At 41.3% G+C, this 16,990-nt stretch overlaps 1 protein-coding gene across 4 annotated transcripts in view; it reads left to right on the forward strand.

The window, feature by feature from the left end:
- Positions 1 to 347: 347 nt before the first annotated feature.
- Positions 348 to 16,990, forward strand: part of zfyve9a (zinc finger, FYVE domain containing 9a) — a 31,389-nt gene continuing 14,746 nt past the window's right edge. Inside the window, exons 1-7 of one of the 4 annotated variants that reach the window (XM_018678055.2) lie at positions 348 to 731; positions 9,096 to 9,213; positions 10,215 to 10,322; positions 11,657 to 13,110; positions 14,700 to 14,814; positions 15,436 to 15,612; positions 15,810 to 15,973. In XM_018678055.2, coding sequence (XP_018533571.1) covers positions 10,253 to 10,322; positions 11,657 to 13,110; positions 14,700 to 14,814; positions 15,436 to 15,612; positions 15,810 to 15,973 — 1,980 coding nt within the window. In that variant the 5' untranslated portion in view covers positions 348 to 731; positions 9,096 to 9,213; positions 10,215 to 10,252. The remainder of the gene's footprint in view (positions 732 to 9,095; positions 9,214 to 10,214; positions 10,323 to 11,656; positions 13,111 to 14,699; positions 14,815 to 15,435; positions 15,613 to 15,809; positions 15,974 to 16,990) is intronic. The other 3 variants (XM_018678053.2, XM_018678057.2, XM_018678054.2) reach the window with 3 other exon arrangements.

Below are 16,990 nucleotides of genomic sequence, written 5' to 3' on the forward strand. Positions count from 1 at the left end.
ATATTCAAAACATTTATCTGTACTTTTTGTCATTTTAAATACTGACTTTTGCATAAATTTTACTTTTTCATAGTTACTATTTGTATAATCTTGAGAAAATAATTGCATCGTTCATCGTTCTGAGCACGCCTCTGACAACAGGTAGCCACTTGGTACACCTGTTGGTAATAAACTGATTGACACTCATTGGTGAAAGGTGAAAATAATTCAGCCATGAAGGATACTGAAGGACTTTTGTACTTTGGAGAAGCTGAAATGGCTGTGCATTTTCCTCTTTTTGCTCATAATTGATAATTTTCATTAAATAAAATGGGCGTGCAAACCATTTTTGAGCCATGGGCTTAATACACACCCCATCTCCCCCATTTTTGTTTAAATTTTTAACTATATGATCATTAGCTTACATTTCTAATCAAACTATAGTTTTCAAAGTAAGAGTTTTATTTTGAAATACCTCGCCGGAAGTCACAGATGTACATGGTGGCTATCTTGCCGTTGTTCCTTATTTTTCCCAATATTAAACCTTAGGGGAGGGATACTTGAGCGCCGTCGCACAACTACGGTTGACTACAGCCTGCACTTTCCGACTTGTGCTGTTTTGGAGTCGGGCATAAAGGCAGTGGTGGGTCCACACGGGGATACTCAAAAATAGCTTCTAAAGGCGATTAAGGTATGACGGATACTAACGGAGGGGCTCCGCGGGACTGTACGTAAAGATGAGGATTCCTCCGGTGAGTGACTGAATTTGTTTTCATGACATTTTTATCTCTCTCTCCTCACACACACACTCAGCTCTGTTTGTGGCTCTAACGTTAACAAACGGCCGAGTATTAACTCAGTCATACTGGATGGGTGTTGTATTTCCCGGCGTGTTTCGCTAGCTAAAACGGTAAGGGATACCGAGAAGCTGGTGTATGTTACGGTAACACTATATTTTTACGTCAATTACACAACACGTTAACGCTCTCCTTGGCGTTTACAAACTGTAACTAAAACAGGCACTGGCAGAAATAACTTCCACTGACTAATATGAGTGAATTTGAGTTAAACGTGAGGAGGGGGAGGCGTTACGAAATTCCGCACGACCGTTACAACTGCCCGTTTAGCCACGAAGCCCACCGCCGAGTTAGTGACGGTGTGACTGTCCGTCAGAGCAGCAAGTCGCTGCCGTCACTCGGCGCACGACTGCCCGCTGAACCGTTGGGGCTAACACTAGCTACTCCATTCCCCCCGATACAGCCCTGCTGCCATTAAGTGGTGTCGCTTACTGTGTAAATTCTTTCATTTTCACCACATTCCTCAGTCGACTTGGTGATAAATGTTTCATAAACTTACTCTTGGCCTTTTTGGCGGATATGGAGTGGACGTTAAATTCAGCTAGCAGCCCCGGCTAATACAACTATCCCAAGTTCTGGTGCAAACAAAACCTCAACTGGGGTGTTTTTTGTAGCTGCTTCGTTTTATTTAACCTGCTGCGTTTAATAACAACAGCAGTTTCCCGTGTGTTTACCCCAGTCTACCTGTGAATAATATTTACCATCTGAGGCTGTGTTTTGGCCTGTAGGCAGCAGTCACAGTGCCACTTATGGTTGCATAATCCAAGCTAATGGTCATCTATCTTGCTCTTTGTAAGAGTTGGGTTTGGTGAGGTTTGTTGGTGCCATGTGTCTTTTTTTTATTTTGGCATTTAGTTCATCATTTGGGTCTGCGAGCCTGAGTCAAGCTCTGGAGGTGGATATGTGTAGAAGTGGGGCCCATCCCTATACCCAGTGCCACCTTGGATAGTCCTCATGGATGAGGAATTACAAATGAATTTGTTGCTGAAAGGAAGGCTAGATCACAAAATACTGAAGCAGAGATTAAACTATTAGTTGATTAATCAATTAGTTTATCACTTTTTTCCCTTAAAGCTTAAAAATCTTCACATTTCCAGCTTCTCAAATGGCAGGAATGCTGCTTATCTTTGTTGTATATGTATTTGGACTTAAGGTCAGACAAATTAAGACATTTGAAGATGTCACCTTGAATTCTGAAAAGTTGAGACTAGCATTTTTCCACTTGCAGCTCCTACATTAAAGTGTATTTCCTCCCCTAAATCAGTGTAACGTCCACATTACCGGAAAGGTTAAGCCTTTCATAACACCCATCATTTTCTTGTCTGGTCCTGTCTGGCATCTTTCCAGTCTGGACTGGCTGAATTGTCCAGGCTGGATTTGAAACATAAACAGGACATTTGATAAGGGTTTTTACCAGTAGCAAGAGAAGATGATATCCCACTCCATCTTCAAGCGGTATTGAAACTCATGGAGGAAGGGAGGGTGGGGGGGTGGGGGGTGGATTGAGTAGACTGATCCAACAGCCTCCTGTGTAAAAGACAAGCTCTCATGTGTGCAGAGACTCCCCAGATGTAGGTTACTGTATGCTTTCAGAGAGTATTACAAGTCTCTCCCTGATGGCAGCCTGGCGGTCTGTCTCTTTTTCTGTCTTGTGTTGGTTAAATGTAGATCAAAACATAAGGGAGAAAGGAAGCCCATAATAGCTTTTGACACTTGCTGTGATGCAGAGCAGCTCTTTGTAACAGAAGGACAGCTACTCTCCTCTTTACCTTTTTCCTTCTTCAAATCTCTGTGGATTTACCTTTCCGACCTCTTCTGTCAAAGAAATTATCTTTTTAGAAATTCTGAGGAAGTGTGACCTTTCTGGAGGATACAAACCTGTGGCTTGTTTTCCTTTTTATAAGCTTTGTTTTCATTTCTTTAATCTCTAGCAAATCTTTGGAATCTCAAAAAAAAAAAAAAAACTTACTGGAGGAGGGAAGACAACTCCCAGTGTTCTCCCAGTCAGGGCGTTAGACGTTATATAATGATGTGTCACTCAGTCATGCGATCATGTTGTTAGAAAGTGATGTCAGTCCATTCTTAAAGAGAGGAAGTGATCATTTGAGGTTTCCTGTGTTCACCCCTGCGCAGACGGCGTCTGGAGCACGGCCGCATTGGGTATGGATCTGGGGGAAAAAAAAAAAATGCTGTTTATCAGGATGCAAGCTCGCAGCAATGGGAAGTTTGTAGCACCAGGAAAAAAAGGAGCAGCACAGAAACTTGGTGCACAGCCTGGTATTCTTTAAAGAACTGTTTATAAGTTGCGTAGCTTTTATCGTTTTTCAGAGCCCAAGGTGATACGTTCAAGTTCCACTTTTTATTCAACCAACATCCAAAATAGGGCTGTTATTAATGGTTATTTTGATTATTGATTTATTTATTTAATCTTCACATTTGAGTATTTGAAACCAGACCAGAATGTAGAGCTGCCCAGATTAGTCAATTAGCCGACTGTTGAAAATTAATCAACAACTATTTTGCCAATCGATTAATCATTTCAGTCATTTTTCAATATTGTAAAGAAATTCCTCAGGTTTTTGGCTCACAATTGGGAGAGTTTGCCACTTTTATTTGTCATCTGTCATTTGAAGATGTCACCTTGGACTCTGAGAAGCTGTGATAGACCAGAAACAATTAATCTTTCAATCAAAAAGCAGCAGATAAATCAATAATGAAAATAATCATTAGTTGCAGCCCTAATTCTCAATTTTGTGACGTCCGCTTGTTTGCTCTAGTCTCATTTGTGTGTGTGTGTGTGGTCTCTGTTTCTGCATAATGCAGCCATCAGCTGGTGACTCCTCTTGAGCTCTCTTAAATACTTCAGGAGCTGAGTTCAGGTCTGAGCACTTAGGAACATTTATGCAGGACATTTATTCTTAATTTGAGGAAGAAATCTGATGTCGTTCTCAGAATTTAGATGCGTTAAAGACCAAAATTTTACTCTTACACGGCTTCAGATTTTGACTTGTCATGGGAAAAAAAAGGGAAAACAGCATAGATGAAATAAATAACATTAATGACAGGTAACTGATATTCAAGTGGGCCCAGACCATTGAGGCAGCATTTACACGACCAGAATCCTGGAAATAGTGCACAACAACTGATGGATTATTTTCATTAATGATTGATCTCCTGATTATGTTCTCAATAGATGAATTAAATTAATTAATTCAGTTTTAGGGATGCTCCTAATGACTCATTTCCCAAGAAAACACTCGAGCAGCCTTCTCTCCTCGCAGGTGAATGTCCACGTCTGTTCTGGATGTGGTTAAGCGATGCTCCGGTGAAGTGGTTATATGCCAGTTTATTTTGACACAGCCTACGTACAACCTTAGCTTCATTTTCTAGATCAAAACACTGCCAAACCATGCTGGTTTTACTAGATGTCGTCTGCTAGTGGCTGCATAATATCTTCGAAGCAACAGCTAACCAGCACTGTACATTAATGAAATATGAATTCTTTGTGTAACCAATGTGTATTTCTGATGCCATCTAGCAAGCATAGCAGTGTTTAATAGTTTAGTTGACTAATTTTGTATATTCTTTCTGTAGTGGAAAATGCCCATTACAGTACAGGTGATGTCTAAAACCCTAAGAAGAGAGTTAACTATCATGTGTAGCAAAGAAGAACTTAACATTTGGTATTTTAGCACAAAAATTAAGATTTCATGATTAAAATAGTTGCCAGTTTATTTTCTGTCATTTTACTAATAAATTAATCAACTGATTGTTGCTGCTCCAGTGCACTTAGATGCTGCTCTGCCCTTATTAAGGACATTATATCTGTCGTTTTCCTGCTGTATACTGTGAAAAGGACCTGATAGATCAACACCATCTTCATGCAGGAAAGTATTGATAAGAAATCACAAGAAACAAGGAACCAGAAAAAGACTCTTGAAAGGAAACATCCTAAAATTGGGGAGTATTATTCAAATAAACCAGATGCAAAATTCAGTAAATGTATATATATTACATAACCTAAAAGATAAATGTCAAACTACACTAATGACTGCGAGGGATTTCCAGCTGATTGGCGAGGAAGTGAGTGCAGCTCCCTCACAGGAAACAACAACAGGAAGCAGAGGCTCGTTCTGACAGCAAGGACTTAACGAACTCTTTTAGCATTCTAGTATGTCCACAGCTTCCTCACTGTTTGTGCGCTTGTCTTATTTAATTATGCTGCCATGCCAGGATGTCCAGTCAGGCATAGTTTATTGTGTTAGTAGTCTGTTAGGCCATTTCATTATTAGCATGTCTGGCTTTACACTGGAGGCTGGAGTCAGTGGATGGGGGTTCAACTTCAGTTATTTAAAAATAGACTAGAGTCTCTGGTCTTGTTTTCAGTCATGTTTTATTCAACATTGTGTTTTATACTTTTTATATCTCTCTATATATATACTCTGTGTGCTTTGGTTATTATATCAACACATACAAATGCTGGAAATGAGGAAGGTCACGTTTCATATGTATTTGTTGCTGTGCAATGAGTGTGGTTATAGCTGAAATTAATTGATTAATTAAAAAACAGAAAAGTAATTGACAAAACAGTTTTGTGCATCTTTTGCATTTTGAACAACATTATAGACAGGATAATGTAAGATCCTTTCTGTTTAACCAGAAACATTGTTTCATATCACTACCAGACTCCATTGATTAAAAACAGCAATTTTACCAAGCAGCACGTGGAAATTGCTGGATTTGGATTTACATCCAAAACCATGTGAAAATAGACAGAGTTATCCTTTAGCTGTCAAATAAAGGGGCAGATTTAAGACCTCTCTCTGGGCGGTGATATGTTGTGATGGACATCTGTCTGTAGTCTGTAAAATAGTTTATAGATTGATTTGAATAAGAAAATAATTGTCTGTTGTGTCTGGTGCATCTTTGTTGTGGTTGGAGTGCATAGTCTTGATTTTCTTGTTTCGCTGAAGTCATCATTACATGTAGTTACTCGCCCTTCTGATAGTTTTCGATTTATCATTAGCTAATGAGTGTTGGTACGTTGTGTAGCTGAAGAAACTGTTTTCCTCCAGTGATACAGGCTCTGACTGACACTCTCTCTCATGCACATATGTCTCCTTTTAAAGCATCTTCCTAAGTTTACGCATCTAAAAATACAACTCCTTCACGCACTTTGACTAAAGATGCATTATTCAGCGCCTCTGCAGGGTAATTAAATCTTAATCAGGGACGGGCCCCTGTCCTCATGGAGGTGTGTCTGTGTGTTTGTTCACATGTATTTGTGTGTGTTCATGAGTGCACTGTCTCGCGGTCCACTGGAGGTTTTCTGACTCATGGTGCGAAACGATGTAAGAAGTCTTTTGTTCAGTGTAAGGGTGAACCCTCTCTGCTCAAGTAAAAGATGCAGAAGTTGGACGAGGTCAAACGTCAGTGCTGAGATGTTGCTCCCATTCAGTGGTCGGTTCAGGTGAGGGTTATTTATTCTGCTTAAACTGGATTTAAAAATGCCTGGTTGTTTTTGCTCCATCCTGGTTGAGGCAGTTTCAGTGGGACAACACTTCATCCTACTGTTCCTTTGTCATCACATTAACAACACTGGTCTCAAGCTTGGAGTTGGTGTTTATTTTTCTAAAAATACTAAAAGTACAGTTAATAAAATCAAAATGCATATCATCAGGACTGACTTTTCGGCTAAAATAAAATTATTTTATTGAGCCATTTTTAATGTAGCCACAGGTCTTGTATGTCTGCTTGTGACTTCAGACAGCATTTAACATTTAAGTAAGACATCTGTAGTTTTCAGAGGTATCAACATTATTGTTTTGGTATCTGTACTAGGGCTGCAGCTAAAGATTATTTTTGTTATTGTTTATCTATTGTATCTAGAAATCTATATGATATCAGAAAATTAAATGGTAAAAAAGTCTTTCCCAAAGATATGTCTTCAGACAGCTTGTTTTGTTTTATCAGTGGTATTTTTGCTTTAAAAATGACAGCTTGATTGACAAAATGGTTGCTGATTGATTGTCGATCAATTGATTAATCGACTAATCATTGCAGCTATACTCTGTGACATAATTCTGGAACCATTCTACCACTAAATTTCAAATAATACATGCTAGAATCCAACTTGAGCAACACAGCAGTGTTAAAAGCAGCAAGTACCCACAAGTACAAAATCATTTTGGTCACTTTATTGGTGACTTTGGTTACTTTATTAACTTTTTAATTCAAAAAATTTGAATGGAATTACCACTAGAAGTTGAGTGACTGAATAATGAATTGTAAAAATGAGATTATTAGAGATTGTAGCTGACTCTTGAGTTGGAGTTTCCCACATGCATACAAAGGTTTCATTATAAATGTCAAAGTTTATATTTATATTAGCAAGTAAATGAAGTTCATTCCTGTATTTGACTGAGCAGTGACGTCACTTGGCGTGTTTTGAGCCTTAACTGAGTCACTGTGCTCCATCTGGACTGTGCTCGCCTAAAGGGTTGTAAAGTGTCCTAATTAAAGCGCTGTTGCTTTGTTTCATTCACTAGTGGATTATTAATAGTGTAGATTTTCTTAAAGAAGCCTGTTGTGTGTAGTCTGTAGAAATTTGGCCCTGATTCTCCTTTAGCCTCGTTTCTGGTGCGACTGAAACCGTTTGACCCCACAGTACTCCACGATACGCATTACACGTGTAGCCTCCTGTCCTGTGCCCTCGCTGCTTTGTGCTGACACCGTGCCCGTGCTTGCATCTTAAACTAAGCGGAAAATGTGTTGACTCTGCTCCTTTTTCTCAGAGGCCTTCGCTCTGCGGAATATTTGGTCTCTGGTGTAATCTCTGGTCGCTCTTGTCCTTATGAGAATGACCCTGAAGTTCAGCCTGGCTGTTACTCATTTGCAGCCCCACATTCGCACATACACTTCCGCCTCACGACATCACATCACATCCTCACGCCCAAGGTCTCCTCATCAGCAAGGACAGACCGGGCAGGTTTACTGTGCAGTGATTCAGGCTTCAGCTGCTTTCCATTCATGACTCTGATTGCCTTGTCGGGCTCGGATGGGTAATGGCTCACTGTGTATGATAATGTGCAACACACACTCAGCTGAGTGCATGGTAAGGTAGATGCAGTACTGTATTATCAATTGAAGCAGGGTGTTGTTCGTGAACTATGTCCCAGACAAGATTTTGCTCTGATTCATCGTCAGCGTGATGGGTGGAGACATTAACTTTGAGCCGTCTGATCGTGATTCTTTTTTTTTATTTCAACACAACTCAGTGTCATATTCTTGGAAATGAGTCTGTAGCTACTGATTATTTTTTATCACTACTTCAGTGTTTTGGCTATTTAACTACAGGAAAAGGTGAACAAAAATTTCTTCAGAGCTCAAGGTGAAATCTTCAAATTGCAGATGAAAACTAAAATGTTCAGTTTACTGTTATATAACAAAGAATAAGCACCAAATTCTCACATTTTTGAAGTGGCAACCAGTAAATGTTTGGCATTTCTACTTGAAAAAATGTCTGAAACAGTTCATGGTAGGGCTGCAAGTGGAGACTGTTTTCTTTATCGATTAATGTCCAAATTATGTTGTTGATTAAATGATTGATCTATCAATTGTTTGGTCTGTAAAAGTCAGATAAATGTGAAAAATGCAAGGTGATGTCCTGAAGATGTTTTGTTTTTTCAGACCAACAGTTCAAAAGTCAAAGATACTCAGTTTACTTCAAACATTGCGCAGGAGATTAATTTTTTTTCAATCAAAATTGGTACCAATTAGTTTTTCTGTTTATAGACTAGTTATTTGACTTTTTCACTAATACTGTTGAGCTCTACCTGAAAATACCAAGATTTTCTTTAAATTTGGGGTGTTTTCCTTCATTTGGTGAGTGTGTCTGGTGTTCAAGATATTTCACGTCTCTCATAGATGAATTGTGAGGCTTTGTTATTTATAGGCAGTATTTTTATTCAAAAATGACCAGTCTCAACCTAAACCAAAGTGGGATTTACAGTAAAGGAACATCCTTCGTAACCGAAATCATCTGTTTGCTGATACTTTTCACTCACAAGAAGTGAAATATCATGTTCAGAACAAGCTGTTAGCTGGCTTTACTTTTCTGTAATTTAAAGTTCATATACTGTAGGTGTGTAGGGAATTTACTGTTGTTTTTACTGTGTCTGTACTCATTGTACCACCTCGCAGTAGCACAGGATGAGAAGCAGCTCTTTACTGAATGGTGTTTCCCCTCTCCGCCTAAAGGTGTGGGTGCTGGGCGCTTGCCAGACTGGGTGAAGTTGTAGCTGAGAGGGAAACCTGCTGAGAGAGAGAGAGGAAAAAAAAACACCACCTGGGACGCCTGAGGAGGACCTCTGTGCAGGTGAGGACTCACAGAAAGGAACATCATTTCATGATTAAATGTTTGTTCAGGATTTTCTCCTCCTGCGTCAGGAATGTATAGGAAAGAATGTAGACCGTTTCCAGTGGAGTTATAAAACAATGCATCATGATAAAGACCATAATATGTTGATAAACTACAGCACAGAGCAGGCAGGCCTGGGAAACTTGGCTTTACACACAAGTATAGAGTGTAACAATGAGTTATATATTTACTTGACATGATTTTGCATATCATTTTACTTTTTCAACTATCTTCAGTAGCTTCACTTTAAGATATGTCAACGGCTGTCAGTGTAGGAGCAAATATTTGCATTTTATTGTTTACCATAATTATATCATTCAAACTAACTAAAGAGTTGTGGCAGGACAGGTTTTAGTTGCTGGATCTACTGAGGTAAACAGTGTAGTCCTTTAATAACTTTATTTTTAATCAAATGAAATGAGAACATGGCATGAGAAATTTGGGAAGAAAGTAACTACAGTGCTATGAAAAGATGGCTAAACTTCAGCTATTTACCTGTGCACCATCAGCAGAGGATGTGTCATCTAGAGCTGAAATGATTAATTGATAGAATATTAATCTACTCTGATAATCAGTTAGTTAGTTTAAAAAAAAAGGCAAACATTTTCTGGTTTCCACTGTGAAGATTTGATGTTTTTGTCTTCAGTTTTCAGATCAGTTAATTCAGTCAGGACCCTTTCTAATCATAAAAGACTTTCTGACCATACCTGCACTTCCCTTTTTATTATCCCTGTGACCCCAGAGTGATCACAAAAAGAGAGGACTGCTCAGGAGGGAAATGAGAAGTAAGAGTGAAAGAGAGTTAGAGGGGTTATTTCTACTTAAACAAATTATATTAAAGTGAGTACAGGACAAAGATATGAAAAAGGAGATACGATTCAGGCCGTTTGGGACATCTGCATACAGTATGGAAATGCCAGCATGTTTGGTATTGAAGACACGCTCTTCCTCGCCTCTAGGTTCACACGGCCGTCGGCAGGGTGGAGCTTCCTGACCCATGGAGAATTACTTCCAGGCCGAGGCCTTCAACCTGGACAAGGTGCTGGACGAGTTCGAGCAGAACGAAGGTGAGCCACTGCGTTAGCTTCAGTAAAAAGTGGGGATGAGACAGGGAGGAACGGTGAGTCATTGTGCTTGAGAGAAGACGGATTGACGGGAGGAGTTGTGGTTAGGATGTTGTTACGTAACTGAACCATCAAGGTGTCAGACAATCAACCACCGCCCAATGAGACTGAGGGAGTGCAGAGAGGGAATAGAACTAATTGTATTTTCCATATCCCCTTGGGTTTGTGTGAATCTGTGTAATTGGTGCAAGGCAAAAGCATTGTCTTTTTGTTCCACACTTAATGCTCACAATAAGGTAAAGAAATTGTATTAGGGCCTTTTTGAAACTGTGGTTCCACAGAGTTTATTTATGGTAATTGTAAAGCAAACACTGCATTAGTGAGCTGTGTATCGGCAGACTCCCAGCTCTCCAGTAGAAACGATTACATTATTATAGAAGAAAGATCTTTTTTTTTTTTTCTTCTGCATTTATCGTAGATGACCCCAGAAAAATGCTGCTTCTGCTGAAACACACACACACACTCACACTCTGAATGTATTTTGATAGTACTGTGAGCTCAGTTTGTATTTTGGCTGAGTGATTATCTGTGTATCCTTTGCCAGAGATCCAGCTTGGCAGATTAACTCTGTGTGTGTTTGAACCACACATACTAAAACAGCTTAGCATGAATTCCAGTGGAGGGAGGAGAGTACATATACAGTAGCTGTGTGAGAAAGTCGTTAAGAATAAATATAAGAAGAATTTCCACTTGTATTACGCAGCAGTCACGTGTCAGCTCTGACTGATGGCTCCCAGGGGCGAACGAGCTGTTTGGCCCACTTTCTCAGAATTTCCCAATCCATCCATGCGCTAATTTCCCACTCCATGCCAACCTCATTTCTCAATTTGTCTCCTGGTTTGTTCCTGCCATTTTTAGCTCTCTTTGATCACCTGGGAGCATGTATCTTTGTATCACTTCTCAGTGGCAGTTCATTTGAGGCTTCCTGTCTTGCTGTTGCAGGATCATGATCTTTTTAGCCACTTCCTGTTTTCTGTTTTCATTTCTTAATCGTGATCAGAAATCTGCAAGCTATCCAGAAAATTAGTATAAAAAAATTTTGCACTCAAGATCTAGATCACATGAAAAGTGCAGCAAAACCATTTTGAAACAGTTAGTGGATTGATTGATTTACTCGACTGAAAGAAAAAAATACTGCTGTATTTTAATAAACAATTAATCAAAAAAATATATCTGCAATCTTTTAATTGCCACTATAACTGGGTAAATTGATTTTACGACAGTTAGGGAAAGTGGGGTCCATCTAATTCTTTGTTTTCCTCGCCTGTTTCTGCCAGATGAGACAGACACTCCTATTCTCTCAGATGCCAAGTGGACCCAGATCCTGGCCCCACCCGCCCACCTGCTCTCTCTGAACCCCGCCCTGGCCCACGCAGACCTCAGCCCCCGGGAGAGTCCGCTGCCCTTCAAGACCCTCCCAGACTCTTCCTCCAGCACCTCCCCGGGGGCCGACCCCAAAAGACATCCCGGTCCTGAACTTCAGTCCTGGGCAGAGGAGAGGCCAGCAGACGTCCACAGCCCACCGCTCCCCCAGCCCAACATCGGCAAACTGGTGGGGACCGACGACCTCTCGCCGCCCCCCGTGACGGCATGTAGTGCCGTGGAGAATGGCTGCCCCGCAAGCCCACAGCACGATGGGCTTGGCAAGGAGATAAGTTCTCCATCAGACAACCAGCCTGGTGCTTCTGACCAGGCGGTTAAACCTCATCAGGAGGAGAGAGCTGCCTCAGGAGGAGGAGGAAGCTCTACTGTCAGCCACACTCATTTTACCTTTGAGCTTGGATCAGGACAGGAGGAAGCTCCATCTGAGAAGATTCATCCAAATGTTGAACCAACAACACAGACTGGGGAAAGTGTCAAAGACGAGGCAAATACAGCTGTTTTACAGGACTATAGTCAAGAGAGACAGACTGAGAACTCAAACCAGGAGCAGGGAGAAAGTGTCCTGAACGGGGGGAGAGATGTTCAGGGTGGTTGTGAGGCAGAGGTGAATGGTATATCTCCTCCTGACAGGGTCGGAGTGGAGCGGGAGAGGAGATGTGGTCCAGAGAGACAGATGGACCAGCTCCTCAGAATAACGAGCCTTCCCAATGGTTTAGAGCAGGAGAGGAGTAGTCATTCCAAGCTGAAAGAGACAGAAGAGAAAGAGGAGGAGGTGGAGGGTTTTTCTCCCTCTCCTGTCCCCTCCAAAGAGGACTCTGTGACTGAGGAGAAAGAAATGGAGGAGAGCAAGCAGGAGAGCAGCGATGGAGGAGCAGTGGGATCAGGTAGCATCCAACCAAAACTCAACAACAATCGACTGCAGCCGGTCAGCGTCCCCTACGGAGGGGCGCGACCGAAGCAGCCGGTCAGCCTCAAACTCCAGATTCCACAGCCGCTGTCGGGCCAGGTCCAAAATCAGCTTGGCCCATCCTCCGTCAGCAAGAACAAGAACCTTGAGAACCAGTGTCGGAGAGGCACGCCTTCTGAAACCACGCTCAGTGGGACTGATCAGACCACAGTCGGGGTGAACGGAGATGGCGTTGTCCCCTCTCCTTCCCTGATGCCTTCGGAGAGCCCAGACAATGACCTCCAGGCAGGCCAACAGGGCGCTCTGTGCAAGAAGCCTGCCAGTGCCCTGGGAGAGGTCGCCCCTGTGTGGGTGCCCGACTCCCAGGCTCCCGTCTGCATGAAATGTGATGTCAAGTTCACCTTCACCAAGAGGAGGCACCACTGCAGGGCCTGTGGCAAGGTTAGAGGAGTGCTAGAGCTGCTTTAAAGGGAAAATCCAAACCAAAAACACTGTAACACACTAAAAAACAGAGGTCACAGCAAAGTACCTGACATTTCTGGGCTACATTTGTTGTTTATTAATCTCATAATTAGTAACCAAAAACAGACAATATGGTGTCACTGAAATTTCCAGCAGCAAATCTATTTGTGCAGCACTTTTGTACCTTATGGGAGGCAAAGACATTTAAAAACACGATAAAAAAAGTTTTTAAAATCTACAATCTAAAACATTAGCAAGGTTAGTTTACAGCCCTTCAGAATAAAAGAAACTCCATTTTGTGCCTATGAGGGAAAAACGCTTGAGAAAAAGCCAGGTTTGCAATTTCTGCCCCTGCAGTAGCCTGTTCAAACAAATAGACCAGAAGATGCATGTATTTGCTTGCTGTTATTACTATTACTGTCTACACCTGCTTACCCCTCTTGTGGGGCCAGTGATGCCAACTGATGTCAGGACAAGTTGAGGGAAAAGTGGATAAACAAAGAACTTTCATTGCAACATTTCAGCAGAGAAGATGCTCCTAGTATCACACAGTGGGTAACCTATTGCAGTTTATGAGTATGTTGGATAATACAGTTGTATTCCCTTTACATTTCTGCACAATATATTTATAATTTAAAGATTCAGCTGATGTCTTCATGCTGGGTTTCTTCAGAGTGAGTTAGTTTTTATTTATGAGAACCAATTTATGAGAACAAGGAGAAAAACAATATAGGAAATAGACATTCAAATTTCACAGAGTAATATTCCATCATTGACTTACAGGAGCTTTGTTGGACTCTCTTGAGTAAGAAGGTAAATTAAATGCAGCGCTTTGATAGATGAGTTCCTTTTTAGGCCTTTCTTTGCAGATACACTCAGCGGGTGTGTGCAGGTAGTTTTCTAGCATCATGGCCACCCACCCACACACACATGCAGCAGGGCGTTCGCATAGTGCTTTAAAGTGAAGATGTGGTCGCTGACACTGCACTGGAAAATCGCCGGACTGCTACTTAATTTCCCATGGTGGTAAACAAACACACACACACACACACACACACACACACACACACACACATTGCCACTTGAGCAGGGAAGAGCTGGCACTGCAGTAATACTGACACCAGCACTGGGGCCGCAAAAAAAAATAAATAAATAAACGCAGCGGGATCCTCAGTGTGTCCACCACCAGACTGGTAGAGCCACAAACCAGCCTAGGATGGTGCTGTGAGGCCCTGAAATTAAAAGGATCCTCCACCCTCAGTCTAATCATTTACTAAATACATGTTGGTGGATAATGATGTGTAATGAGGTGCTAATCCATTGAAAGTGAAGTACCCTGTACACAGATGCACCTTGTTGAAGCACCGGCTAAGAACAGGAAATCAATATCCATAAAATGGTACATTTGCTGCACACTCAATCAGGACTTCTTCTCCGTTCTTCTTCTTTTAAAATCTTTACAGTGAATGTGAAATAATTTGGAGAAAATGTCACGTAGCTTTGCCCAGTGTGCTCATTTTTATATGTTTAAATCATATGTTTCTGTGTGTCTGCTTGTTATTTTTAAGGTGTTCTGTGCGACATGTTGCAGCCTGAAGTGCCGGCTCACCTACATGGACAGGAAGGAGGCCCGTGTCTGTGTCACCTGTCATTCTGCTCTGACGAGTGGTGAGAAAGTAGCAAGTTAGTTCTTTCCAGCTCATACGTCACATTTTATATTTGCCCTTTGTATGTATAAATACAACTGAGGAAAATTTAAGGAGGAGAAAGCAAAGGTTAATTAATCCAAAAAAGTTTAGGATAATAAGGTAATACTTTGTTTTTTGCTCCTTTTACTTAAAAATAATACTGAAACAGACCTGTTACATAGCAGACAGTTTGACATGTCATACCAGGAAAAGCACAGGTGTATGTAATAACATTAATTACTAATGCATTTGACTTACACAACTGCTTACTGGGCTGCTAACTTGAACAGAGCCCTCGTTAGTGAAATCAGTTCCACCTGAGATTGTTCAACTATGACAAGCCAAAATGTCTGCTATAACTAAAGTCCCTCAATCTTAAAAACAGTATATAGTAATACTATTAATAATGTCTGTGTCTGTTTTGGTTGAGTAATACTTTATCTACCAATATATTTCTGTGTAGAACTGGCATTTTAAGTTTTTATTTCCCTATATCATAGACATCCAGCACCTGTTTACACATAGAATTTGATGCATTATTTACAAGATAGTTTTTAATGTATAGTTTTAGACATATTTTTCCTAACTTATAGAAATGATATTTTCTGTCTGCCAGCTCAATCATGGGAGACGCCAGCCCCTGGAAGCAACCAGAGCCCGAACCCCAACAACCCAGCAGAGTACTGCTCCACCATCCCCCCTCTGCAGCAGGCTCAGGCGTCTGGGGTACTCAGCTCCCCTCCTCCCACCGTCATGGTGCCTGTGGGAGTCCTGAAACAGCCTGGCAATGAGGGTACGACCTTTACCAAGCATAAAAATACTCTTAGCACATTATATTTCACCTTTTGCAGAGACATCCTGTCCTCGCTTCTGTAAAGTAGTACCAGAGGTTTACAGTTTTCATTTGTAAACCTGTGTTTTTACACTGTGCCTGTGTGAGTGTGGATGAGAAATTCAGGTAAAATGTTTATTTGTGTCTCCTGTGTTTAGGGTCCCTCTCACGTGAGCAGAGAAGGGTGTGGTTCGCTGACGGGGTCCTACCTAACGGAGACACAACAGAGTCCCCCAAACCTCCGACCTCCAGTCCAGCTCCCTCCCAGTCATTGGCCATCTCCACGTGCTCAAACAAATCCTCCACTTCTGAATCCTCAGAGGTAGGCTTGGAACGAAAAACATTCACCCACGGCTAATGCTATTAGGTTAGCGTGTAGGGTCATATTAGCAGAAGGAGGCCACAAAGAGCTCTTTCTGCTGGATTCTTGGTGGTTTACTGGCTGGGCCATGGACTCTAATAAACAGGCTGTAAACAGAGTTCAAAAGTAACATTCTTCCTCTGCATAATCAGAATTATAAATCCCAGCAGACTGAAATGCTCAAAGCTGGAATGTACTGTATGAGGCTCACTGTAAGCCAACAGAAGTGATCAATAAGTTAAAGTTTGGCCTCACAGCATTTAAGAGAACAGCATGTTGTGTTTGGTTGTTTCTGTGGTTGTGCCCCACACTCACTGGACTTGAATGCCAACTGTCAGGATGATTCATGGCCCTTTGAACAGAGTGATTGTTGAAGCTTCTAAATGGTTTCGTCTCAGATGGCCCCACTGATGCTGTGCAGACACAACTTGAGGATAAAATCAGACCCTCACGTAACATTATGTGAGGTTTTTCATGATTTAGCACCTTTTTAATGTATTGAATAAAGTGATTTAAAGGCAAAGGGTACAGAACATTCAGTTCAGGACAGTTTTAATTAATTAATTGTGCATGTCAAAGGCAGTCTACCAGTCACAGCGAGGTCTACTTAGCTTGTGAAAACAGCTGTATGATGTTTTCTGTGGCTGTGGAGGAGCTTTATCAAATCTGAGGAAGTTACTTAAATCAAATCACTTCAATAATCTTATTTTGGTCTTGGGGATGACAAATTTATAACAGAAAGCTTGAATCACAACCTTGTGGTTGTATGAAACTTACAAAACACTAAAGGTTTAACTGAAGAAGTCATCACCGTGTGCCCACTGCTTTCTTTCACTTTCTCCACTAACTCCTGAGGGAAATACTGCACTTGGCTCCTAAACTGCTAAATGCTCCACTCTGTTCACCAGTTTGGTGCTGGACAGGTAGTAGGTTTATTAGAGCTCTTTTTGTGAAAACAGTTGCCTGATTCTGTTGGAA

Source organism: Lates calcarifer, linkage group LG4 (genome assembly GCF_001640805.2).
Source record: "Lates calcarifer isolate ASB-BC8 linkage group LG4, TLL_Latcal_v3, whole genome shotgun sequence".
NCBI lineage: Eukaryota > Metazoa > Chordata > Actinopteri > Centropomidae > Lates > Lates calcarifer.